The following is a 25,611-nucleotide window of genomic DNA, read 5'->3' as shown; positions in this document are numbered from 1 at the left end:
CGGTGACAAAGTTGCGGTGGCACCAGCGGTTCGACGACTTCCGCGTGCTACCCACTTTCTCGGCAAATGCACGGAACTTCCGGGTCAGGAAATGTTTTTGACATACCGCGAAAAATAGAACAACCCACTTTATACATACTTGCTCTGTTTTCACCAGTTCATAGAGAGAAATGAAACAATTCAAAGCACAGTTCATTTTCTCTTGGGTTTTATGTATTTCATGTTTCATTACTAGGGCAGTGGATTGTCAGAAATGGTTTTCAGAGAAAAACGTAACACGATTTACATCTATCTTGGAAGAAAGAGTACGGCGACTTATGAAATGCGGAGATATACCCGGACTTAGCATTGCCGTCGTAAAAGGAAACACGACAGTATTCTTAAAAGGACTTGGGTATAGTGATGAGAAACGGCAGACGTTTGTGAACGAAGAGTCTGTGTTTTGCATCGCATCTCTGACTAAAGCATTTACGTCAACTCTTATCGCAAGCTTGTTGGGAGATAACGCTAAAAAGTGAGTAACTGCTTTGTACTTTGAAAAAAAAAAAAAATGAAAGAGGAGACATGCAGTAGGTGGTGTTACATGTAGATTATTTAATAGTTTGCGAATGCAGCGGTCTTTTAGCGCCGTTATGTGCCAACTTCCAACTATCAAATACAAGTATCGATCACCTGTATTGTTCCTGAATGCACAAATTACGTTCCCTTCGGTTTCCCTTTACATTTACTTCAAAAGATATCGATTCCAGGTGTTTCCTGATTTACCAACGATTTATAGCAAACTTATGCCATTTATATAATACAAAACTCCGGTACAGTCATTTTGTATAAACTGACAATGACCTGACCTATTTTCCTTAAAAGACGTTATAAATCACAAAAAAAAAAAAAAAAAAAAAAAAAAAAGAAAGAAATTTTGCCAAATTCTATTAATTTTGCTGTATTGCACGGCTTCTAAAAAAAGATCTTACCGTTTATTTGCAGTGGTAGCGAATGAAAATACAATATAAGTTGTTATAACAGCAGGTCTGTTTAATAATGGACAAAATTTTGTCCATTGTTTAAATTGCTGTTTCTGATAAAAAATTTAGAACAAATGCAGAGTGACCATTAGGATACCATGTTTATTTTATTTTCATCTATTTTTGTCTTCAGCGTTACATGGGACACTCCTATTCGAGCCATCCTCGGTCACGACTTTTCTTTAGAGGACGTCAACAGCTCAGAGACTGCGTCACTTCGTGACCTACTCGCACACCGCATGGGTTTACCACGCTTTGACCTTGCCCGTTTCTCTACATCTTTTAGGAAAGAATTTTACAAGTTAGTTTAAAGTATTTCTATTTAAAACCAGTGTGCTCTATCTATATTAACATCCCAATTTTATGTCTTATAGATATTGAAGTGGGTCGTGAAAACTGTAAAAGTGACAATATCCACGTAACGTGGCATAAATCAAGTAAAGTGTGGCACATTACAAAACGAGTGTGTGGCAGTCGTATGAAATGCAAATAGATCATGTATCCACTAACGTACTACGCAAATCAACAATAAAAATTGAGTTGAAAAGGATGTTAGGAAGAAATATCGATGTCAGCCTCAGAGGTCTACTTTAGCGTCGCCTCTGTTCCATGAGAATTTCATGAGATTGGCGAAATGATAAGACAGGACATAACTTGCTCATCAACTGCACCAGTTTTTTTTTCACCCAAGCCATTTTCTGGATAAATTTATTATAGTCTCAAATTTTCTCATGCTATTGTTAAGATTGTGTACTTTTTCAATGAATAATTTTATTGTGTAACAAATCATGGTCTACTTCAGGCGTTTAAAATTCCTCCACCCCTCTGCGCCGCTGCGGCATAGGTTTATTTACAACAACTGGATGTACTTCTTAGCAGCTCGCGTCTCTGAGAAACTTGGAGGGAAACCTTGGGAAGAACTTTTGCAGCAGCGTATCTTTGATCCACTTAAAATGTCGTCAACGACCTTCACCAGTAAGCTTCATACAAATTCAGTAAGATTTGTACATGCTTTGATTAGGACGACAGAAACAGTGGCAAATGTGGACCCACTTCTACATAGGTAAATAAATAGCTAATTATAATTATTTGTACTTGCTGTGTTAAAAAGGGTAGCTTTAATGGTTCAGGATAGGGCACTGATTCATTGAAATGTGTCAATTCATTGTTATATTTATTATAGTAGGCCTACAATTCATTGGCTTATTTTTTGCAGAGTTAACACGAACACGAAACAACGCTACGAAGAATGTTTAAAAAAAGAATTAAGATCAAACGCATTCTATGCAGTATTTTCACACCAAATCTAATTTTCCTCGAGAAAAAAAATTTTTCTAACGAATTTTCTCTCACGAATCATTGCTCGACCCATTAGTCGCAGTTCAGAAGGAAATGTTGATTAGGATTTAAGGATTTGATAGTTTTAAGGTATAAAGTGGTAAATAAATAAGTGGCCTTATAGCACCTACTTGACATAAAAATACGACTTAGGGACATTTTCAAACACGTACCTAGGCTAATTCTTGTTTTGAATTAAAATTCGCGAATTACTGCAGAATAACGTTAAACATCGGTGGAAGTTTGTATAAGTTTAATATAACTTCTTCGTTTTAGAAAATTTAGCCTTGATGGTGCCGACTCTATATGCTCTACAGCAGCCGACATGGTAAAATGGCTGAAATTTCACGTCAGTGCAGGCAAAAGCCTTGATGGCCATCAGCTGATTAACTCCGAATTGCTGCAAGATACACACACGCAGCAGATAAGTCAGCAACTGATGTCGAAAGTGAGGCAAAACGATAAATTCACACAAATGGTGGAAGACGGTTACGGACTTGGCTGGGGAACGGGAAATTATAGAGGTTAGTTGTCGTGCGACGTCTACTTTATGAGCATAATTGGTACACTAAGCAAAGACTATAAATAAACAAGTAATTTACACCCTATTCAAAAGCTCGAAAAGCCAATTCGTTTTGTCACTATGTATTAAAAGTATAAACGTTAACTTAAGAACAGAGTAAGAAAAACAACAACTGTTTTGTCATTGCAAAATAATACGAAGTAATAGTGAAAGTTCACATCTAACACATTTTTCCTCGCAGGCGATCCCGTATTGACACACTCAGGAGACCTTTTTGGCTACACATCAAAATTAACCATCCTGCCTCAATACAAATTAGGTATTTTCACCAATAGCAATGGACCTGCTGGGAGTGGTGTGAGCGAAGTGGCACACAAGTTATTACATAGCCTGCTGGCAGACGCTGTGCTGGGATTTCCTAAACAGATTAATGAGCGTGAAGCGTGCATTGTGTTGCGATCTCAACAGAAGCAATCAAGTCTCCAACAGCATGAGTGGAAACGACAAAGCCTACAAAGCAGCCAACTGTTGTTTGAACAAAGCAAACCTTTCACAGGAGTTTATGTTCATTCAGGATTGGGAATTATTAACATCTCATACACCCCTGAGAAAACATTACTTCGATTAACTTATGACAATGTATCTTCATATATTCGCCCAAGTGAAATTGTTGATAGGTTTCTTATGGAACCAACAGGAGTTTTAAAGACCATATATGGAGTGGAACCTGTGTACAGACATTTATCATATTTAGAATTTATAAGAAAATTTAATGGTAAAGTTTTAGGAGTGGCTATCCCTTTGTTTGATTGGGAAAACCCACCTATATTTGTTAAACATGTAGAGGGACAAACTCCATCTGATACACTTGCTGCAGAGTATCAGATCTACATCAAAGAATTTAAAAAGTCTTTTTCTACCTCCAAGGCCAGTTGCAACTCCAGTTTTACAATCATCTTTTACTTGTTAACATTGACTATATATGAATTTTCTTAGCCAATATCTTCTTGTCTTCTCGCTCAGGAACTTTTCTCTGTTGTAAAACGTTTGAAAATTATATTTCCAATAGAGAACTTTCACAACTTACATGGAATAAATATTTTGTGCATTTATTGTTTTAGTTAATAATTTTTAAACATGTCTGCTGCCTTCTCAATACTTGCTTCATTCTTGCCTGACAAATTATATACTTGACATCCAAATAACAGCAGTAAAGATGTAAAAGTATTGAGAAAAGTCCCAAGTTCCATCAAGATGTTGATATCAATTCAAATTGATTCAAAAAGAAAAAAATAAATGCCACTGCAAATTAGTCATAAGAATGACTGAATGACGCAATATCTAACCAGCTGTCATAACCCAGTATCATCCCTTCATTCCAGATGTGTCAGCATTTTTCTTGTCATTTCATTTCCATAGCATCTCAGTCCACAGTACTGATGACTTGTGTGCTCTGAATACTGATATATATATATATATTTATATATATAGTAATGATGTCAACCGTCCATTCCAGATGTGTCAGTATTTTCTTTGTCATCTTCCTCCGTAGTGTCTCTGCTAATAGTACTTATGTCCTGTGTGCTTTGAATGCTCAGCTCTGTATCATCCTCGTCTTCATCATCTTCAGCATCCATCAAAAACAGGCGGACACGTCGACGTGAGGAAAATAACTAAAAAATATTATGAAGATAATGACCCTCTTTTGATCTGATGATTGTTACAATAGTTAAAAAGGTGTAATTTATCGAGGATCTGCAACAGATGTATACATCTTGTTTTTAAGACAATAAAAAAAGGAAATGCCTACAATTTCAATAAAATCTCGTATTTTAATTTTTTATCCAAAGTTAATGAATGTGCACTGCCTTTGGTAAATAATTATGCTATCCAGGATGTATAAACTTACCACACAGGCAACATGTCTGGTGCCACTAACAGCAAAAGAGTATGCCTTCATGTTCTCCAGTCTTCTGTAGTACATAGGCTCCATGGGGGGTCCAGCATCAATACAATGTCTGATAGAGAAACAATTCAATGTGCTAAAACTTTTGTAGCTATTGTCATTTTACCTAACACTGCCAAAGAAATTAATTAAAATATTTTGTAATGAGTGTTTTGTTTTCAAAACTGCAGACATGGTGAATGGACTAAAAAACAAAAGTAAGGTGTATTAGCTATCACCTATTTCTATGCAAATAAGTAATTTCTCATAACATCCATATTTTTTTCAAATCATTTGAGAAATTGTGTGAAAATAACATACTTTTCATTGAATGCAATTAATGAAAAAATGGACACAACTGAAAATGACTGGATGTTTTTTTGGCTACCAAGGGCTCAGGAATTCCATTTACATATCTCTCTGTGTTAAACAATCCTCTTGTCCACTTGGCACCAGATTAAACTGGTCATCTTCTATGTTGGAAATTGAAACTTGTGCCAACACAGGCAACCCATCCAGCTGGTCCTCTAGCAGTAGTACAGACAGTTTTTCTTGATTGTAGAAGGCAACATCTAGTATTTTATGGGTATCACAACTAAAAGAGAGAAGAACAAAATATTAAAGCAAAAATAATATTTGTGTTCCAAATCCCTATGGGGCAAAATCATAGGTAAAGTGCAAAATCAACAGTTATTTGCTTAGATATCAAAGGGCACCTCCTTTTCTATCCACCAGAAAGTAAAAATCTGTAATCTTATTTTTTGTACAGGATAATAATTTTTAAAGCAACATTGTTTACTTTTTTTCTTCACACACATGGATTTTGGAGCACTGTCACTAGTACACAATTATTTAATTTTATTAAAATTCATTGTGAAATATAAATATTTTACTTAAAAAAAGAGTTTTTTTTCATTTACAACAAACTAAGCAATTTTGAATCCAGTGGGAAAATTAGGGGGCAGCCACTTGATGCATTAATCAGTGTTCCCATTCATCTTGTGAGACCTGGCAGGTGCACACAGCTCTAATGATTGGCAGGTTAAACCATTGGGACTATCTCCCTGGGCAAACAACGTGTTCATTATGACATATCACAGATGATAGCATTTTTATGGATGATTTAACATAATTGACCACTTAAACATGTTCAGTTTCTGCCTTGCCATCAACTGTGATTAACTGCCCATGACAACTGCGCTTATTATTTTCTTTGTGGCATGTGTCTATGATTTTTCTATTAATCTGGTCAATTTCACATGACAAAGAAAAACATTATAATGTTAAAATTAAACCTTACAAAAGTACAAAGGACTGAAACAAACTGGATTTTTCTTGTTTATTTCTTGTAATTATTTTTCTAAAATAAAAATGCTAATAATAACACCCCTCAATCAATACTAGTTGTAAATCTTCAATTTTATTGTTTCTTTACATATTCAATAATTGAGAATTCTAGTAAAGATTTTAAAAAACTAATGCAGAATTTCAACTGACTTGGAGTAATGAAAACTGAACAGTGAAACCTGATTATCATACAACAACATAATCCATGTAGTAGCACAGTTGTGAGGGTCAGGTTACACACTGTACCTCTCCGGATAATCTTAAAATTGGAACCCAAAGATGACACATCCAAATGTGTATTTTCATAAAAAACTATAGCTTACCACAATTTAATAATTATAGTGGGTACACTTTAGTGATAAAATTATGGTAGTCCGATATTTACTATCATAATACTTATGAATACTGCCTCATAAAAAGAACAGCTGCCTATAAAAGTAGTGCAATGCAGCTGGCTGGTAGAATTTCAGGCTGCAGATGGTGTTTTCAATTTTGAAGTGCAAATTTTCTCAACTAAGTACCAAAAGAACTGCTTTTAAGATAATGTTTTATGCTGCTCTCATCAAGGATGGAAAAATATTCTCAGCTTTAAAATAAAAATAAATTTAAAAAAAATCAATAACAAGTTTTATTTTTGATGGCATTTTCAATTATCTAACTAAATACTGCAAAACGTATTAGAATGAAAACATAACATCTAGCTGCTTCTTTTTACTACTCTGTGTATGAACTACTCTTACCAAATAACTTTAATGTCCAATCTCAAAGCAAATTACAAAAAATTACAAATGGATAATATACTGAGAAGCAAGTTTTTGAATGAAATGGACACTTTTATACAGGAAATATTTCCTCAGAGAACAAGCACAGTATAAAAATAAAAAAATCAGATGTTAGATTCTGGGAAATACAAGATCCTCAGGCTTAATTTTTCTCATGATTATTAATCATTTTCAGTAGATTATTCAAAAAGCTTACTATTCCCACCACATCACACATTGTTCTTTATCCAAGACCAGGTGAAACGGAGTCATTAATTATATCCAACATTTGTATGCATATCAGAAGAACAGCAACTGACTACTAGGCCTTTTCAAACTCAATTACAGCAAATCAATGAATTTTATCCTAGGCCATGAATTACACTGAATATAATCTGTGGTGAAGTAACATTATCAGTGTGGGAAAAAAAGATCCCTGGCAGCCATTGTTAGCGGCTGGGGATGGGGTGGCCTAAGTACCAAACTTTAGCACAGATGGCACCAACTCTCCTAGTATCTCATTGTAGTCCAGAAAAACCAGAATTTGAAAAGAATAGGAATGTTTTATATTTTCAAAATTTATTCTGTGATATTCACGGTTGTAGAATTTACACTTGGTCAAATAAAATCTACTAAAAAACCTTTTTTTATCAATAATTATGTTGCACTGATACAAAAAGCATGCATTATCAGATTTCGATAAATACAATAAATGAAAAACCCTAACATTACTATTCATTTGAGTCACCAACATAAATATATAAAACAATATCATCAAGCGCTATGATGACTGGTGTAGGTCATTGTGGTTCTCCATCATTTTTTATGTCAAGCCAACTCAGTATATAGCAGCTTTACAGGCCTTTTTAAGTATGTCCATTCTGAGAGGCTGTCCAATATTTTCTCCCTGTCTTATGATTTTTTTCATATTCAATTTTTATGTTATCACAAAATTCTCCAGTAATTTTTTTCATTTGATAAAAACAATGAACTTGCTTTTCCTTTGCATATTGATATTAGTTTGTAATTATAACTTATCCCTTTGTTTTCTTTGCTTTCTATGGCATGTTGAGCATTTTCCTTAAAAGTACATTACTTTTGCTTCACATTTTTTCTTCATTCATCCATTTATTGTCCATGTCCTATCCAATCTGTACAGTGGAAGTTTTTCTATGGTCATAGGCAAATCTTGATGTACAAGAGAATCTTTTTGTCATTTGTTGGAGATGTGATCTGATGACAGCAGATATTTCAATTTGTAAATTTGTTTTATAACTTTCTCACCAACAGTGATTTTGCATCTCAGAATGCATTTGGTAATCAACTCAAATTAATCCCTCAATCAACCAAAAATCAGCTTTAAAATGCACCTTTTTCAAATTGCTGGTCTTAAAACTTGACCTTTTAATCTGTTCTTTTGGTTCATAAAGTGCGCCAAATGACATAGTTATGTATGACATGTAACTGCTGCATGTGCAAATAACAGAAATATTTAAATAAGACTTGAAGGAAAAACTGAGAGTTATATATAGCACAGCAAGAAAGCAGAAAAGATGTGTTCAAATATAGTTATGAATATGGGACAACACCTTTTGGTATTTCTTTAAGTTGTACTATTTGAAACTAAAGGCCCAGTCACAAATCAGTTGCGATGCGTCGGGGATGGGTAAAACCCGGGAAATTTGAACAAAATCTTTAGACAGATCTCACGATTTTGTACCCGTCAGAGGCACTCTCCGGACACCTGCGGGTTGTCGCAGATTTTTTAGACATCGCCACACCCGTCGCGGTCCCCAACTTTGAACTTAAAATGTTAAGATTGCTCGCAAGATTTTTCACCCATTTTGGGCATCCCAGACACAATCTCCGATGACCTACGATGCCCTCCGATTAATCATCTGAATAATCTGAGACTAGTCGCAAGATATATACACATATACCCAGGGGGAAAAAAAATACAAGAAAAGACGCTCGCAGATATCGTCTCCGATCGCCTCCGATGCAATCGGAGGCGATCGGAGGCTAATCCCACGATTTTTCGACAATACCGGGTCAAAATCCTTGAAAAAATCTCAGACAATGTGACTGCTCCACTTTTATTAGGATTATTGCTAGGATTGTTCAAGGATTCTTTATTTTCTACGACGACCCCCGGCCAAAACTAATCCCCGACAGATCGCCGACATTGTGACTGGGCCTTAAGTGATGGCATTTGGGCAGTTTAGTGACATATGTAACTTTAAGTAACAAATAAAAAAGCTACAAACAGCAGTTTACTAGACTATTTTATCAGCTGTCTAATATTCACTAGGATATAATCGTAGCAGATTATAATAATAATAAAACTTATTAACAGCTGATTGTTATTTTAAGATAGCCACTGCTTATATAAAACAAAGAACAGCATTCATTTACAAAATTTAATCTTTCATCCTTAAGATATGAACAATATGACAATCAAAAGAAAACCTAATATGATAAAGGATAAAAGATAAATTACTAGGACCAAAAATAACTCATGTATGTAAAAGACCTTCCATCATCAGCTGCCTATGAACGTTTAACTAGAGATTTACATATCAAATTAATCAGGACAGTTTTGGCGGGAGCCTTTGGAACATCTGCTTACCGGAAGACAATGCTAAACTAAACACATGAAGTGAATCTAGCTCCAGCTGTAATCAAGTGGTGGAACTTTGATGTTCAGTTATGTTCCCTCCACATGTCATACTATACAAACTTCAAAAGTAAAGTCCAACTGGGCAAGGTTCTGGGCAAGGCAAGATATTGTATGATAAAGGCCTAAATATATTCTGAAATCTATTTCTATCTATTTTAAGCCTTTATGCACTCCCTAAACTTGATTATTTCTAAGCCACTTCCTTTCATTATTCTCCTTTCTCCATTTGGATTTTCTTCAATGTGATTAACAGCTAAAAAAATTCCTCTTCACATTTTGGCTATTGCTTTGTTAAATGGCATTTATGACTTCGCATCAATCTAGTGAAGAAGCAAAGGGATAAAAGAACTAGGCTCTCTGTTCATAATGTATACCTTTATGGCATTACATGGCACGCTCCGCTGTTTGCTTATGTGAAGTTCTATACACCTTAATTTCTTTGTTAACACGAGCTCGGTGTTTTCACAAGTCTTCACAAAGCCTAAAGTGATCACATAACATATGGCCAGGCAGAATATTTTTGATAATTCATCTTTGTTAGGCTTAATTAATATCTTAGAATTAAGAATATAGCTAATTAACCTGTAAATGAAATAGATTATGAAAATCCTCTGGTCTGTCAAACATCTGTATCATGTATATATAAATAAATACATAAGCACACTGATAAATTCTCATCATTCTGTAGTATAGGAAAGTTTGCAATCCCCCCTGTGTAATCAAGTCTAACAAAGGCTAATCACTTCCGAGATTGGAAGGTTGTCGACAGAACTGCTAAATCAAACAATCTCAGGAACAAAGCACACAAACAATGGTGTTGGTTCAACAGTGCTTTAAACTGCACTGATTGGCTCTCAGTGTCAGTCAATACACCATACTCATTCGCTGTTGGATAAGATGACCATATGGCAAGGCCCCACACCTCAATGGTCCAGACTTTTGTGTTGGTCCCTGCTCATTTCTTGGGCACACTGCTTAATCATATTATTTTGTTTAAACAGCAGGGAGGCAGGCAAAACTTATTATTTTCTCATCTTATTAATTTCTTTACTTTCTTACACATAAATGAACCTATGCAGTGACAGTGGGCAATTTCCTTCCCATCGTGTTCACTAATTCCTGTACAGGTAGTAAGGAAACAACTTTTATTATTATTATTTTTTATTTTTCAGAAAGAAAAGCAGATAAAGAAAATATCAATTTCCAATTATTTTCTAAAAAATCAAACATAAAGAAAAAAAAAGACAGCAGAATTCTTTTCTAAGAATTGAACTTTTCAAATTGAAATGCATAAAGGATTTCTGAATAATTAAGACAACAATATGTTCAGAAAATTGAAAAACATTTGCAAAATTGTTACATCCTGCTTGCTGTAATGAAAATGGCATGTTTTGTCTTTGCATTAAAAACTTATTATCAAATTTCTCAAACAAATGGCATCTGTTTTGTCTGCATAAATGCAAATACTTGGATATGTAACCAAAAATAATGAGCTCCACTTATATGCACTAATACAAACTTGGGGGTCCTACAAAATGCCATTCTACAAGGGCTAACCAACAGATTCATACAGAGCAGAGAGGCAAAGGTGCTCATCAATTGCAAAAAATATCAGCTCTAGTTATCTGTTACATTTCACTTGGTAAATGTCAACATTTCTCTCTTCCTCACTTATATCTTCAGAGATGTTGAGAATCGCAAAAATACCTAAACTGCCCATACCTGAGAAGAGTCCATTCAAATTAAAGGAGGAGAGGTGTTAATTGCTTTATTCATCTGGCTAAATGTCTTTAATCATAAAGTAAAGTGAATGAAATAATGATGCATAAATATAGCATAGTTAGAGATAACACATAAATGACCCTTAGTCATGTGAACACATCTCTGATACCCCTATCTATCTGTATTTCAACATTTTGTCTATTATAGGATAAAGAAATGCATGCCTAAATTTCTTTTTTTTTTTTTTGTCCCATCTAAACTGACCCCAGCATACTTTTGATTTATATCTAATCCAAATAATTTCTATCAAAAACAATCATATTCTCTCATGACATTACAAAATTCCCATGCAAATATCTTATCTCTAACATCTGATGCTACCCCCACAGCAGACTGGCCTACTATTTCATTTACACACACGCGTGCCAACCAGACACAGAAAGCCAACAGATGCACAAGTCATACACCAGTCAGTGGCTTACATGAGGCCAAGTTTACAACCCAGCAACACAACACAACTGAGTTTAATTGTAGTTAATCTGCTGGAGCGTGCCATTATTTTACCTGAGCGACTCAGGCTTAAAGCCCTGGCACGTGGCAGAAAGGCAGCAGGCAGCTGACAATCTCCATAAATAGAGTGAGAGGCAGAGAAAGAGGTGACAGAGGGAGGGGACAGCCAATACAACAACACTTTATGGTTGAAGCACAGAGGACAGATAAAACTCTCAGTTAATGAAGTTTTCTAAACATATGTAAGCAGATATTCATGAACTGAAGAAGAACTTAAAAATACAAGTCTGGAGAAAAAAGGAAAAAAGATGGGGTGGAAACTTACATGGATTGTTCCTTTTTGGAGTGTTTTTATAGCAATGGCAAATTCTGTAAGTATTTATGTTTAACCATGTAAGAAAAGACTTATGGCACCTTGAAGCCTTAAAGGCATTTAATGTAATTACACTTCTTATGTTATCTAACAAAGAGATTTATCAAACAAACTCATAGATTCAGCAAATTATAAGCATTTCTACAATTAAATCGAATTAAAATATGAAATAACTTGGTTTCAGGAAACTGTACCAAAAGTTCCTTTTATGTTCACTTCTTCAACAGCTAATTGCAAAAATCCTTAATTTTTTTTTCATTTTTTGTAAAAGCTCCAACTGCCAAAGTTTGAAGACCTAAAGGCTCACTATCCAGGCTACAGACATTATGGTGGGAAGTACAGTGACACAGAACTCTACACCTTAATAGGAAGACAAACTAAACACTGGAGACACAACACAAGCAGCCTGAGACTCTCATATACACTCAATACCATAGGAGGAAGACATGCAGTTGTCAACCATCTTCCCACTTACACTGTGCAAAAAAATGAAACTATACGTGGAAAAGACAATCATCGTTACATATTCAGAGCCATAGCTAGTGGACCATTCCTAGCGGCAAAATATGAGAGTCCTGTCATTCTGAGGCTCCACAGTGGTGGGCCTGATGTTATTGCCAAATTTCTGATGGGTAAACAAGGTATTGTTCGTCTGCTGACTTTCAGAGAGAGGACTCTGCATGCTGATGGTCATATGGCCCTTTGGGACTGTGACCATTTTCATCAAATTAAAGACTTTTCCAGAAGCCACCATATCATTGCTGTGGAATTATGGCAAACCCCAGGTAAGAGATTCACTGAGTTTACATGAGTTATCTATTTGCACAAAAGCACAGGGTTTGCAATGCATTTTCTAGGATCAATTCCTGTTGTTTTGGGGTTTTGCAGACCTATGTAGTTTGGGGAGTGTAAAGTTGGCAACCTTGACAACAAAGAATAAAGCTGGAAAAAATGTCAACATGTGGCAAGCTAAAGGCGTAAGTAGCAGATGACAAGAGTTCAACCCAACACGATGTCACATCTGCTGAGATTCTGCATTTTAGTGTGGTTAAAAGGCTTATTGTCTGTGTATGCTAAAAAATTTATAGCACATGAGCAATTTGTTAAATAACATGCATTCATATGAAAACAGATTAGAAATGGTGATTTGTTTTTGCTATTTGTAAGTTTATATAGGTGCGTTTAAAATTTGAAAAAAGAAAAAACAAATGAAAAATGAAGAAAAGAAACAAAAAATACCTGGAGGGGTTTTCTATTATAGGACTATTAATGATAACCTAATATAAACATACAGTAGTAAACATCTACACAATTTAACATATTATTAAACTTTGTTCTCCTTCAAATAAATACATCTATTGCTATTCAAACCTAGAGCCAATATGCCTAAAAACCTTAACGTGTACCAGCTAGAGCTCCAAATCAGAAAGTTTTTGGTCTACTTAATGTTACTGGCACCAGATAGCACATCTTGTCAATAAAGCCCATTAATGTCGACTTCTTCTCCCAAATTTTCACTACTTCAGTGGCACCAAAGCCTCGAGAAACACAAGTGGCTTAGGCGCATCATCACAAATTAACAAAGTCTCAGTCAGGGTTCAGGCATTTTCAAACTACAACAACAAGATACTGCAGGAGAGGTCAATAGGCTGGGGGTGAATATTTGCATGCAGTTTAAAAAACTCCAGGCCTTAAGCTTATCTATAAGTTCATTCCTATGCCACAGGTGTAGGAAGCATAGAGAGCCCTTTTCTCTCTTGGCATGCTTTCAAGTTTACAGGTAAGAAAGGGAAAAATGTATGAATGCCAGGGATGTGATGAAACTGTAAAATGTCATTTATGACCCATGAAAGGAAATAACTGTTGGCTGTTAGAAGTGAAAGAGGAGGAAATGCGGATGTAACTAAGGAGAAATTTAAGGCAAACAATTGCTAAGAGGGGCATGCCTCTCATCTATTTTTGAATCAGTTTTTAAAAATCTCACCATTATAGACCAACTTCATAGTTTATGGTAAAAATTCTAAATTAACACAAGGAAAAAAAGAAAGACAATGCCAGTAATATATCATATCAATAAAAACAAGTAATTATCTGTGAGAGGAAATGAGGAATGTGTGAGGAACCCTAAAATGCTGATAACATATCGATGATTTGAGTCTCATGTCATTGTTTACATGCGTATATTTAGTGTAGTGTATTCATGACACCTGTTGTGATTAACTGCAAATTACGTTTTTAATTATGCAGTTTAAATAAGTAAAAGTGGTCATCTCTGACACCCCTATGAATACCAGGGGCGGATCCAGAGCTATTTTCTGACAGTCTTCCAAATTATCTTTGTTGATCCATCCTCGAATTTTGACCGTCTTCCAACAGAAAAAAATAGATACCTGTCAATGTAAACTTGAAAATCTGACCGTCTTCCAGAAGACCCAGAAGACGGCCTAAATCCGCCCCTGAATACAGTATGTTACAGTATTATTACAAACTGGAGCTAACTATTTACTGAAACATTGAAGTAAACATTTAATCAGGACACATGTGCATGTGGCAACTTCTGCATAACTAAAATAAGACCAGACAGCATCCTTGTCAAATGTACTAAGTTATAATAGAAGAGCAATAATTGAATCAAAATCCAGGAGAGAAAAAAGGTACCAAAATTTCAAATCCTCAAGAAATCAAATGGATTAGCCATTTTTTTGACTGAAAAAAGTTTGAACTGAATGGCAAATACAAAATGCAATGAAAATATAGAATGTCTAAATAATCATACAACCAACCTTATGATGTAAGTAATTATCTGAAATGTAGCCTAGTGTCAATCAAGTGGAGAGCACTAGTATTGTGCAGGTGAATAGATGCCACAAATCAAAGATAATACCACATAGGAACAATAGAGGCAGACATTTGCAGGTGAAAATCAAATGCAAGATATGTTGCTATCACCTCTCTATCTGACAGTTAAGCTAAAGTGAGGTCATTTTTCACATGGGAAATGAGACTTGCACACAGTCAATGCACTGACATCTTTTAATGGTAATTTGGGTTTGCCAAAACAGCTGTCCCTTTTAACTGTGTACTTTGAAATGTAAATTTCATTGCGAAGTGGCACGTGCCACATTCTTTATCTGTGTGCATTTATGCTACCAAAACAATCCACAGACACTTAAACTTGCATTGGCTTACTACAGACTAAAGATAAAAAACTCAATTTTCTAAAAAGGTGTACATCTGGTAAACCTGGAGATATAAAGTTTTTGGGGTGTCATCCCAACAAAGACAACCACTTCTGGCACTTCTGGATGAATTAGATTCACTTGATTAGATTCATTATTTTGTAACTTACATCTTAAACAATGAAATGTTCAATATATTGTCTTTAATTTCATCTTGAAAAATCTTTTTTTCTGCTATCATAATCTTTGTTTACACCAAAATGTGAAAATAAACTTTGAAGATAAAGGGGAAGAGCTGCATTTCTCCATTAAGAATATTTAAATCCTGGTGATCAACATATTACTTGTGGTTCTGTTGTGCCAAACATGAAAGGTAAAATGTGTGACACGTGCAAAGATAAGGAGAGTGTGGGAATGTAGCAGCTTGATTAAACTGCATAATAGTCTGATAGGACTTTCACAATATCTTTATCACATAATCATCACGACCAAACATTAAAAAAATGAAATCCCTTGAATTTTTGCTATAAATCTTCAATCCGTTGAAAGTAACATCTGGACCATAACCTGCTACAGGTACATTTCCCTTTGTTCTAATATTTCTCAACCCCGTATCATAGTTGCATCACAATATACCTCCAGAAAAATATAACAGATGTTCTGTTCACAAAATACCACTACACTCAACATATTGCCAAATTAGTTGAAGTAATACAAACTCTGCCATTGTCAATAAGTGAAAAGTAGCAATAAATCCACTACACAGGTAGACTAATCACTAACCCTACCAAATACTTGGGTATCTAATCTTCAACCAAGGTAAGGGCACCATATGGTCCTCTACCACTTAAAGCCCAAGTGATAAGGCAATCCACTCATAACCACATGACAAAATCCCCCTAATTATCCACTTAGATATCCAGGTAGGAGGCCCTTGAACAATTTTTCTCACCTTATGGTAACTTCAAACTAATGTGATAAATGAAGTTTGTGTAGAAACATTGTAAGTGATACATCAATAAAACTCATGCCTTTGTATAATCCAAGGTTCCTGTATGGCCATATCATATTTGCTCTTTTTAACACAAACCTTTAAATAATCAATGTAAAGTATGTATATCTTAAATGAAGTATTTAGGGTTAAATTTCTAATGAATATATAATGACTATTTTTAATAGGAAAAAATATGTGTGAGTAATTAATTGAATTTGATAAATAAGTTAGTAATCTAAAGGTAATTAACCTATTGTTTGATTATAAAATGTTTTGGACTTAACAAAAACCTGATTAATACCAAGTTTCAATACTACAAGTGTCTATATGATAATTATGCATTTGTTATAACTTATTTTACTCTTCCAGATTCTCACTGTCCTGTGAAAAAGCAGACACACAAGAAGCATCCCAGAGTGCACATCAACAGCACCACTTACAAGTTTAGGAGCAAGACCAGACCTAAACACCACTTCAAACACAGAGCTCATTCAAGGCAGTGAAAACGAAAATACACTGATGCAGACAATGATATAAACTGACCAGTCAAACTGCTCCTGGAGAGCAGACGAGATTTGTGTATCTTAAAATATGCAGATTCTCAATTGAACTAGTCCCATAATTAAAGTTCTCACACTTTACAATTAATTTCTTATATGATAAGAAATCAAGTACAAAGCATTATTGCTTATATGATAAATGAATGATAAAATGCACTGTTACACACCTGTTATTAACTTGTAACTTACTCATGAACAGCATGGGAGATAAAATTTTATTAGCATATCGCCAAAGAAATCAGTGTTGTAAATAAAAAAAATGGCAATGGAGAAGAAAATATATAAAACAATTTTATACCCAAGTATCATATTTATAGAATTACATGACCAACTGCAATCTTTAATTCTAAAATCATAACATTAAAGAAGTCATTCTGTTTGTTCTGCATCCCTTTCTGTCATCTGACCAGAACTATGCTAATAAGCATTATTCAGTGAGTTAGGCTTCATTCACATGCAATGTCTATTTTCTAAATTCTATTTTCTATTTGCGGTATGTCTTATGATCACGGTCTGTGCCCTGAATATCCCGCGGCGTAATTACTGGCAGCGCGAGCCAGTTACTATAAGTTACTATAAGTAACTGGCTCGCGCTGCCAGTAATTACGCCGCGGGATATTCAGGGCACAGACCGTGATCATAAGATAGCGCGAATAGAAAATAGATTTTTTGAAAATAGACATTCCATGTGAATGAAGCCTTATATTCATTCTAACTTATGACATTAACATGCGTCTGCCTTGATCAGTAAGCCACTGGTCATCTGGGGAGTTAGATGACCAGAAGGTATAATCATTTACTGACCATAAATACAACCAACAGGAAAACTAGTAGTGATTTCAAAGAGCTTCCTCTGAGCAATGTGTCATTATTCGCTAGGCAATACTAACATTTTCTACCACAGGCAACATTGTAATACATATGTTCATTTAGCATGATATCTGCATTATGTCCCTTAAACCATGTATAAAGAGGGGAATTATTGGTGATGCAAAGTGTTTTCTGTACTGCTGTGGTTTCTCTCTCTCTCTCTCTCTCTCTCTCTCTCTCTCTCTCAAACCCTTGCACACGTGTACTTACTTAGTTGCATGTAAACGCTGATTGTGATTTGATTTGTTGTACAATTAGCATGCTTATTAATAGTAAAATATTTTTGCATTTCTTTTCTATAACCATTTTTGAGAACTGTGAAGTTTCTACAGTCATAATAAAATTTAAATATTTCAAATCCACATGATGACTCTGTCTGAATGAATATTTCATTTGTGGATTTTTATGACTTTCATATCTACAAAGTGGAGTCTAGACAAACAGTAGTAAGTAACTGTAGTTTAGCCTCTCTCCTGGCTTTTATCTATTATAATTAGATGAAACGAACCAAATCACCATATAGATAATATTAAAAATATCACCTTTGGTTAACCCTGCTAAAAAAGGATCAATATCTCATATTATTGTAGGTAAACAATTAACTTCATGTTTTATGACTAATGAACAGCTATAAAATAACGAACTTCAACATATGGCACAGAAGGATTAATCAAACCATAAAAAATACTTCAGGTTCATTGTCAAATATCCCAAAATGGCAGGGTAAATAGAGTCTGTCTACTACCGTTTAACACGATAAGCATAGAGCTTCTCATGTAAACTCCCATCCCTTTATTATAATTTTTATTAACATAAAGTGTACAGCATGACAAAGCAGATATGATAACTTGGTATACAGTACCTGTCATCCCTACCACTTTCTTCCCTGTTAGTTGTGCCTAGACAACCAAACTTAAGTTTCACAATAGAAATGTCAGCTCCATCAGATCTACAAAACATAGAACATTGGTAACTCTTCAGTTAAAAAATAATAAATAAATATATAACAAATGCAAATGCAGCTGAAACATGAAAGCAAGAAGAAAGTATTTATCAACGTCATCTTATTTTTTTCAGTGAGTTATACAGAAACAATGTTTAACAGTTAACACCAACTAGGCTACTCACCCTGCATGTGTTTTTTGTCTGACAAGGTATAGATAATCTGATGGTGAGCAAGATGCTGTAAACACCACATACTGGTAAGCTTGCTGATTGCAAACAGTGAAGCTGCAAGGCAAATACATAGCTTTTATTGCTTTTGTGAAGATATATACAAGAAGATTCTTATGAAAGGAGTTTTTAAACCGTTCAAATGACAGAAGTGGTTTTCTTTGGCCTTTTGGTAACAAATTACACATAATTTATGGGCATGAGGAAGCAACTATGTTTTGAAACTTGCCTTTGCCAAAAGAAAAGAGAAAAAAAAAAAAAACTCACTGTGTAAACTTTGGTTTGAGTAGTTTATTTTTTTCTTCTTTTTCATCCCTGTAAAAGAAAATGTCACACATAAAAATAAAACAGATAAATTAATATAAACTTGCTACTTAAGGTTTAAGTGAATGAACAACCATAATTTCTGCTATATACATGTACATAATTATTTCTGTAATGCAACAAAATTGTTTGCTACTGTTACTGATATACTTACATATTTTGATATGTGAACAGATAAGAAGATCCACTGCATTGTAAAGATTGCCCGATTGCACTCTAAAACAGAAATGTTGTATATTACTGAAAAGAAATTAAGTGTCAAACACATATCTGATGTCAATTCTGCTCACAATTTTAAAAGCATTCTAGTGATATGTAATATAAAATAACTTTTACATTTTTCACACCATTATTATGTCAAGCAGCTTTGGAAAAGAAATCAATGCACAAGCTGTTTGTTTGCATCATAATAATTTCTACCACTGCTTAAGTAATGTGAATAGTAGACCTGTTTAAATAATAGTGACATACACTGCTGTGAATCTGCAAACGCGTGCAAGCATATTGTTGCAGTTTCAAAAAATGTATAAAATACTTACAGAGGGTTTAGTAAGAGCAACATTTATCGCAGTTCTTAGATTATCTTCCACCTGGACCAAGGACTGTCTGACTTGCGGTTTGAACAGCACTGGGCTTTCTAAAATAAATGTCAAAGATAATATAAACAACATTTTTAAAACATACTGACAATAAAATAAAACAATTAATGACAGAAAGCATTACATAAAAAGTTTTGAGCGCCAAAAACATTAAAACAAACAAAAAATTACTTACATTTGTAATTTACTGTCAAGTCAAAGTAATTAAAGTAACCTCACCTTGCAACAGCTGACTAGAATTGACAAACTTCAGCCATGGATTATCTGTGTTTGGAAGAGGTTCCTGGAGCTCTTCATGTTTCAAGTACTGAAGTTAAATTTAAGTTTAAAGTTCTGTTTTTATAACTTCACTATTGTACTTAAAGTGATAATGACTCTTCATTTTGGCCAAAAAATGAATTTTCCTGGAGTGAACAACAATTTTCTCATACTTACCAATGGTTAATGAATCCATTTTTACATTCAAAGTTAGTCCCTGGTTTTTTTCTAAAAAGTTTGGTTTTTTGTTAAAATCTCTTAAGAGATTTTAACAGAGTATAGCCATCAATGGAGGTCACGTGGTCTAAAGACAAGCTCAGATATCAGAATAATAGCTATAACTGCCGTTTTTGTGGTTAAACAGAATATATTATATTTCTATGAGTTATTCACAATGTTTTTATTGTGAAATATAGATCTCATATGAAGAGTTATTATCCCTTTAACTATTTCAAAAATACTCCAAACATTATGTGAATGAGAGAAAATCTATCATAATAAAAAAGAAAACATAAATAATTACCTGCCCCACTTTTTCTAATTTGAATCCTGATTTACAGCTGCCATCCATTTCCTAAAATCAAATAAGGATTATGGACATAATGCGCTATATTGATTATAAAAATAAGCAAATGGTCCAGACTTAGCTTAACCTGTGGAGGAAATTGCCCTTTTGCAAAAAGTAATAAGTAGAAGAAAATTAATTTTTCAGACTTATAGACCTCTCCAGGTAAAATCAGTTTAACATTATCACATTATAATGGGTGACAGACAATTTCATTACATTTGAAGTTGCTTCAAATAATTCTGGAATTATATTATAGCCACCATTTGTCTTGGACACTGAACAACTTACCTCAGTAAAATATTCCTTTAGGAAATCTGTGACAAAGTTCAAATCTTGTTGAGTCATCTATAGAAAAGACAATCGTAATTAGGTAAAAGTGGACAAAATAATAAAAATTCAATAAAAGTAACATTTGAATACTTATAAAATATTTGTTTAACACACATTTACATGGCAAAGACATTTTCATTAATAATATTTAAAAATCTCTCAAAGAAAACATTAACAGTCAAAAAGGTTTACAATCTATATTCTATCACCCATACTTTGCTGAGCTCTGCTGGGATAGCTTCCTGGGACAGCCTCTGAATCACTAAATAAATAAAAATACATATTTTAAGTTAAGTTTGTAATTCAGTTAAATATTCCTTAAGTCTAATTAATCATAACTAACACTACAGGTAGTAATTAAAAAAGCTACATGCTTTTTTATGAAAAAAGTACATAATTGGATTCAAACAAGAGATAAAATATGTGGATGTTGTAAAGAATTCTGCCTCAATATTTTGAAGATAATTATAGGACTTCAAGTGAAGTTTAATCAAGCCTCATATTTTCAACTTATATACATACCAACATACAGCCATCTAAAGAATGCTTTGAAATTTTTCATGCTCCCATCAATGACCCTAAGAAATAAGACAATAAAATATATTTTGCATAACTATAACTTAACAGAGTTTCATCAATCTTTGCCTATTTCAAAGGAAATAGAAAAAGTGATCAGAAATGACTGTTTCAACTTACTGCTGCAGTTCTACTGCTTTCAGCATAAAAGCTCCTGCCATTTGAACAGCCTCTTGTACGCTGGGACTGGACAAGCCGAGCAGACCAAATCTATCATACCAACTAGCCATCCCTGCTATCTCATTCAAATGGTAAATGAGTGCTTGGGTTACACTGGAAAACAAGAGCAAATATTTCATAAATAATAAGGCATAATTAGAAGCATTATAATACACTTCAGATATATATTTAAAGAAATCCGTGATGCTTTTTATTCGTGTACATGTGACATTTAATTTTTCTACTATGCTTTCACTTACCTCTGTAAATGCTTCAACACCAGTTTTTGTATATTAGAATAGGATGTTTCTATGGAATGACCCAATTTCTTTAAACCCTAAGAAGTTAAAGGAAAAAGTATTAAATATTACATAAAGTGTGAATTTCTCAAACTTTAAAACATTCATAGAATAACAAGATGAGGCCAAACAAAGGTGACTGTAATGTTTAGTTTACTTTTATTGAGGTTGAGGAGCCAGGTGACTGGCTCAACTAATGCAATAAACATTCATTTGCATATGACAGCTTTTCATTCAGGGTGGTGCCCCACGAGTTTGCTTTTTATTTCATTCAGCACAGTGTCTCCGTAGGAGGAACACATAGTGTACTCTTTCTTTTTGATCAGCTATTTTCACTTTTGCTACTTGCAATTTATAGTCAAAGGAATGGCAGAAATGGTGAGTTTTTAATACTGTTAATATTGATTATTATTGACTATTGATAATTACTGAAATTTATCATTTTTATGTAAAAATTTAAGCACGTAAATAACTGGTAGTGAGGGCATTATTGTAATTTTCTTTTTGTTTTGTTTTTTTTTTTTTTAGTTTTTACGTGTCTTGTGAATTCCTGCGTGAAATAAAACCAAGGACCAGTGAACAACATACACTTTTCCTTGACTTTTAATTTATCTGTATAGCCCTTGCGTGCTATATAAAGTAAAAACACTTCTATCATCCCACTGAAATTTCCACCATGGCTTATCACGGCAGCTTAGTTGATTTTGGACCATCCCATAGATAATTCAAAACCAACAGTTTGTATTCAGTATCGTAATCTCAAAAGACAAAAGCAGCACTTGCTATGGCTAATGCTCAGTTGGAATTTGAAGAAGCAGAAGCCGAACTAAGGGGTCGATACCGTGAGCAAGAGCTAAAAGCCCCACTTCCAAGAAGTCGTGTGACTCCAGGGAACCCACCATTTCATTGTTGATGTAGACTACTTTGGACTGCTATTAATGAAATGCAGAAGAGGAACAAACAAGCAGTATGGTTGCATTTTTACATGTATGGCAACAAGAGCAGTGCATTTAGAGATATCCTTTAATCTGGCATCAGATTCATTCATACAAGTGGTTTTGCATTTTATTAGTCGACGAGGACCACTGTGTGAAATATTCAGTGATATCGGGACCAATTTCAGAAGTGCAGAAGCAGATCTTAAACGCATTTTACAGGAGTGGAATCAAGAAAAAATCGACGATTCTCTGTTACAACGCAACTTTCAATGGCATTTCAATCCTCCAAGTGCAAGCCATGCAGGCGGCGTATGGGAGTGTTAAATCAGATCAGTACGGAAAATCATGCATTCAATCTTGGGGAATAGATTAGTGGATGACGAGACATTACTTAGTGTACTTGCTGAAGTGAATGATCGTCCATTGATACGCAAAGCAGATCATTACTACGACCTAGAAACCCTGTCACCAAATCAACATATGCTTTTCCTTGACTTATAATTTATCTGTATAGCCCTTGCGTGCTATAGTGACATTTCAGTTCAAGTCATCTTTTTTTATTAATGAAGATAACATGCTTTTGGACATCAATGACAATGAGCAAAATCCACTACTTATTGCTTATATTTATAAACTACAAACTATGGACATACCTTCTCTGTCAAGTCATGAAGAAGGAAGGACTGCAACTCATCACTAAAATTAAACACAATATAATAATGCTTAAAATGTTCATATCAGCTCGTAAAATAAAAATCTTTGCAATAAAAACTGCTTAATGAACTAAAAAATTGTTTGAGAAACATCCTTTAAAATATTCATGTCACTTTACTGTCAATCAAGTATCTATGCCACACAAGAATAGACAGTGAAAATACATCACCTAGGAGTTCCAAACAGCAATAGCTCAAGGAAATCATTGCTCACAGTACCTGTCCCCAACATCTGCAATGCAAATATTGTAACAAAAATACTAAATATGTGAAGAGCCATGTTTAACATCCAGATATTTAGTGTTTTTAAGTAATATCATAGAAAGGACTTCAAGGAAAAATATATAATTTGAGAAACTTGTTTTCAATAAAATTATGTCAAAGTTTGGTAAAATTATCTAAGAAATTTCAGAAAAGTAATAATAAAATTGCCTGAATATCTGAATGCATGTTATTCATTTGAAAGAACTGTAATTAAGTTTTTAAGGATACTTTCAGTTGTAAAAGGATTGAGTAACATCAATTATGGCTTCATCTCCTTGGTTAAAGATAAAATCAGCCTCAGTTTAATTGTGTTGAAGGTCTAATAGATGTATTTTAATTGGCTTCAATGTTCCTTACTAAAAGAATCACTTTTGATATATTATGCATTTTTTGTTGTGTTTAATATATGTATATAGGGAATATTTTGTACTGTTAACAAAGAGTTTGTTTAATCACACTAATAGCTGGATTTCTCTGGCTGCCTTTGGAGAATCCACATCTCTGCTAGAGAAACAAATGTCGGGGTCAGCAAGTTAATGAACACATATGCTGTTATGTTAGTAATTCAAACACTATTTCTAAGCTCAACATGACATGTGAAATATATGAACTTACATATTTTTCTTCAGCAAATTTCACCAGTTTTGAGTCCATTTCCAGCAGAATATCCTCCCAGGCCTCAGACATTTGTTTGATGATAACCCTCAAATGCTGATATAAACAAAAATTCAAGAAAAGCAGGGAAGAAAAGAAAGACTATAGCTACATGTACACCCATGGCTTTAAGTCAGCACATTTTTCTGTAAAATTACTGATCTGAGTTAATCTTGTTCAGCTGATTTCTCATATTAATGAATAAGGTCACTTGATTCAATAGGCAAACAAATAATTTTATTTAGTTGTTTAAAGAAATATGTACAACTTACTTCGAGTAATGTAACCACATGCCCATATTTGAAAGCCAAAGCTTGCACTTCTTCATAACGTGATGCCAGAAGGGTAGACTCAAACTAATTATGAATAATAATACTATTAATAACAACAAACATGATAAACATATAGTTTTGGTATATTTGTGACACAAAAAGAATTAAATCCGAAACAAAACATTTTTATTTTGCAATGAAATTTTTAAAAAATAGCTTTAACAATTAAGAAACCTGATGCAATTCAAAATGGTATGTTGAAGATTGTGTAAGTAGTGAGATCACAAAAACATCAGTTAGACTCCTGTCCTTTTATATCAAAATAATAAAGCACAATGTTCTCTCCAATGGCTAAAATTATACCATAATGATATATGGTGACTCACAGACAGAAGATAAACATCCTGGTCTTGTTGATCTTCCATCTTTGGTGACTGTACAATCAAGGACAATAAGTGCAGATCCTCAGACAGACTTAGTGATATGATCCTGCCTGCCTGTATCATAGCAGAAACATAACCATTTACAATCCTGCTTGCTTAAATAACATCACATCACAAGACCACATCACATTTTTATTATATTATATATTTTAGTCCTTTGTTGTGTAATTTTTCTGTGGTCACTTCAGAAGTAGGAACACAGCAATGCAAAAAAAAA

At 34.1% G+C, this 25,611-nt stretch overlaps 3 protein-coding genes across 4 annotated transcripts in view; 2 read left to right on the top strand and 1 right to left on the bottom strand.

The window, feature by feature from the left end:
• The first annotated feature begins 30 nt into the window (after window positions 1-30).
• On the top strand, window positions 31-3,995 carry LOC106168565 (uncharacterized). Its single transcript, XM_013547682.2, has 5 exons — window positions 31-514; window positions 1,156-1,323; window positions 1,825-2,085; window positions 2,637-2,884; window positions 3,125-3,995. Exons 1-5 carry the CDS (start codon window positions 171-173, stop codon window positions 3,877-3,879), a joined length of 1,776 nt encoding a protein of 591 aa, XP_013403136.2. The 5' UTR covers window positions 31-170; the 3' UTR covers window positions 3,880-3,995.
• The window catches only part of LOC106168564 (anaphase-promoting complex subunit 4-like), a 24,908-nt gene continuing 3,268 nt past the window's right edge, over window positions 3,972-25,611 (bottom strand). For both annotated transcript variants that reach the window (XM_087002885.1, XM_087002886.1), the window contains exons 8-27: window positions 25,338-25,448; window positions 24,952-25,035; window positions 24,641-24,736; window positions 23,932-23,993; window positions 23,702-23,744; window positions 22,072-22,148; window positions 21,773-21,925; window positions 21,599-21,654; window positions 21,292-21,338; window positions 21,035-21,091; window positions 20,702-20,752; window positions 20,140-20,227; window positions 19,861-19,958; window positions 19,476-19,537; window positions 19,265-19,312; window positions 18,953-19,054; window positions 18,687-18,773; window positions 5,241-5,423; window positions 4,793-4,901; window positions 3,972-4,556 (exon numbers count right to left, since the gene is read on the bottom strand). In XM_087002885.1, coding sequence (XP_086859011.1) covers window positions 4,383-4,556; window positions 4,793-4,901; window positions 5,241-5,423; window positions 18,687-18,773; window positions 18,953-19,054; window positions 19,265-19,312; window positions 19,476-19,537; window positions 19,861-19,958; window positions 20,140-20,227; window positions 20,702-20,752; window positions 21,035-21,091; window positions 21,292-21,338; window positions 21,599-21,654; window positions 21,773-21,925; window positions 22,072-22,148; window positions 23,702-23,744; window positions 23,932-23,993; window positions 24,641-24,736; window positions 24,952-25,035; window positions 25,338-25,448 — 1,788 coding nt within the window. In that variant the 3' untranslated portion in view covers window positions 3,972-4,382. The remainder of the gene's footprint in view (window positions 4,557-4,792; window positions 4,902-5,240; window positions 5,424-18,686; window positions 18,774-18,952; window positions 19,055-19,264; window positions 19,313-19,475; window positions 19,538-19,860; window positions 19,959-20,139; window positions 20,228-20,701; window positions 20,753-21,034; window positions 21,092-21,291; window positions 21,339-21,598; window positions 21,655-21,772; window positions 21,926-22,071; window positions 22,149-23,701; window positions 23,745-23,931; window positions 23,994-24,640; window positions 24,737-24,951; window positions 25,036-25,337; window positions 25,449-25,611) is intronic.
• Window positions 11,752-17,333, top strand: LOC106168566 (uncharacterized). The gene is made up of 3 exons (XM_013547684.2): window positions 11,752-12,219; window positions 12,493-13,006; window positions 16,764-17,333. The coding sequence occupies exons 1-3, from the start codon at window positions 12,157-12,159 to the stop codon at window positions 16,895-16,897; spliced, it is 711 nt and encodes a 236-aa protein (XP_013403138.1). The 5' UTR covers window positions 11,752-12,156; the 3' UTR covers window positions 16,898-17,333.

Source organism: Lingula anatina, chromosome 1 (assembly GCF_051362555.1).
Source record: "Lingula anatina isolate TDL-2025a chromosome 1, LinAna3.0, whole genome shotgun sequence".
NCBI lineage: Eukaryota > Metazoa > Brachiopoda > Lingulata > Lingulida > Lingulidae > Lingula > Lingula anatina.
Note: the sequence above shows the minus strand (reverse complement) of the source record. Positions and strands in the feature narration are given on the sequence as shown.

Excerpts from the sequence above, each read along its gene's own strand:
- LOC106168565 (XM_013547682.2), top strand. The coding sequence starts at position 171 with ATGAAACAATTCAAAGCACAGTTCATTTTCTCTTGGGTTTTATGTATT. Across the intron at positions 2,086-2,636 it reads GTGGACCCACTTCTACATAG|AAAATTTAGCCTTGATGGTG; the intron begins GTAAATAAATAG and ends TCTTCGTTTTAG. Across the intron at positions 2,885-3,124 it reads GGGAACGGGAAATTATAGAG|GCGATCCCGTATTGACACAC; the intron begins GTTAGTTGTCGT and ends TTTTCCTCGCAG.
- LOC106168566 (XM_013547684.2), top strand. The coding sequence starts at position 12,157 with ATGGGGTGGAAACTTACATGGATTGTTCCTTTTTGGAGTGTTTTTATA. Across the intron at positions 12,220-12,492 it reads TTATAGCAATGGCAAATTCT|CTCCAACTGCCAAAGTTTGA; the intron begins GTAAGTATTTAT and ends TTTTTGTAAAAG. Across the intron at positions 13,007-16,763 it reads GGAATTATGGCAAACCCCAG|ATTCTCACTGTCCTGTGAAA; the intron begins GTAAGAGATTCA and ends TTACTCTTCCAG.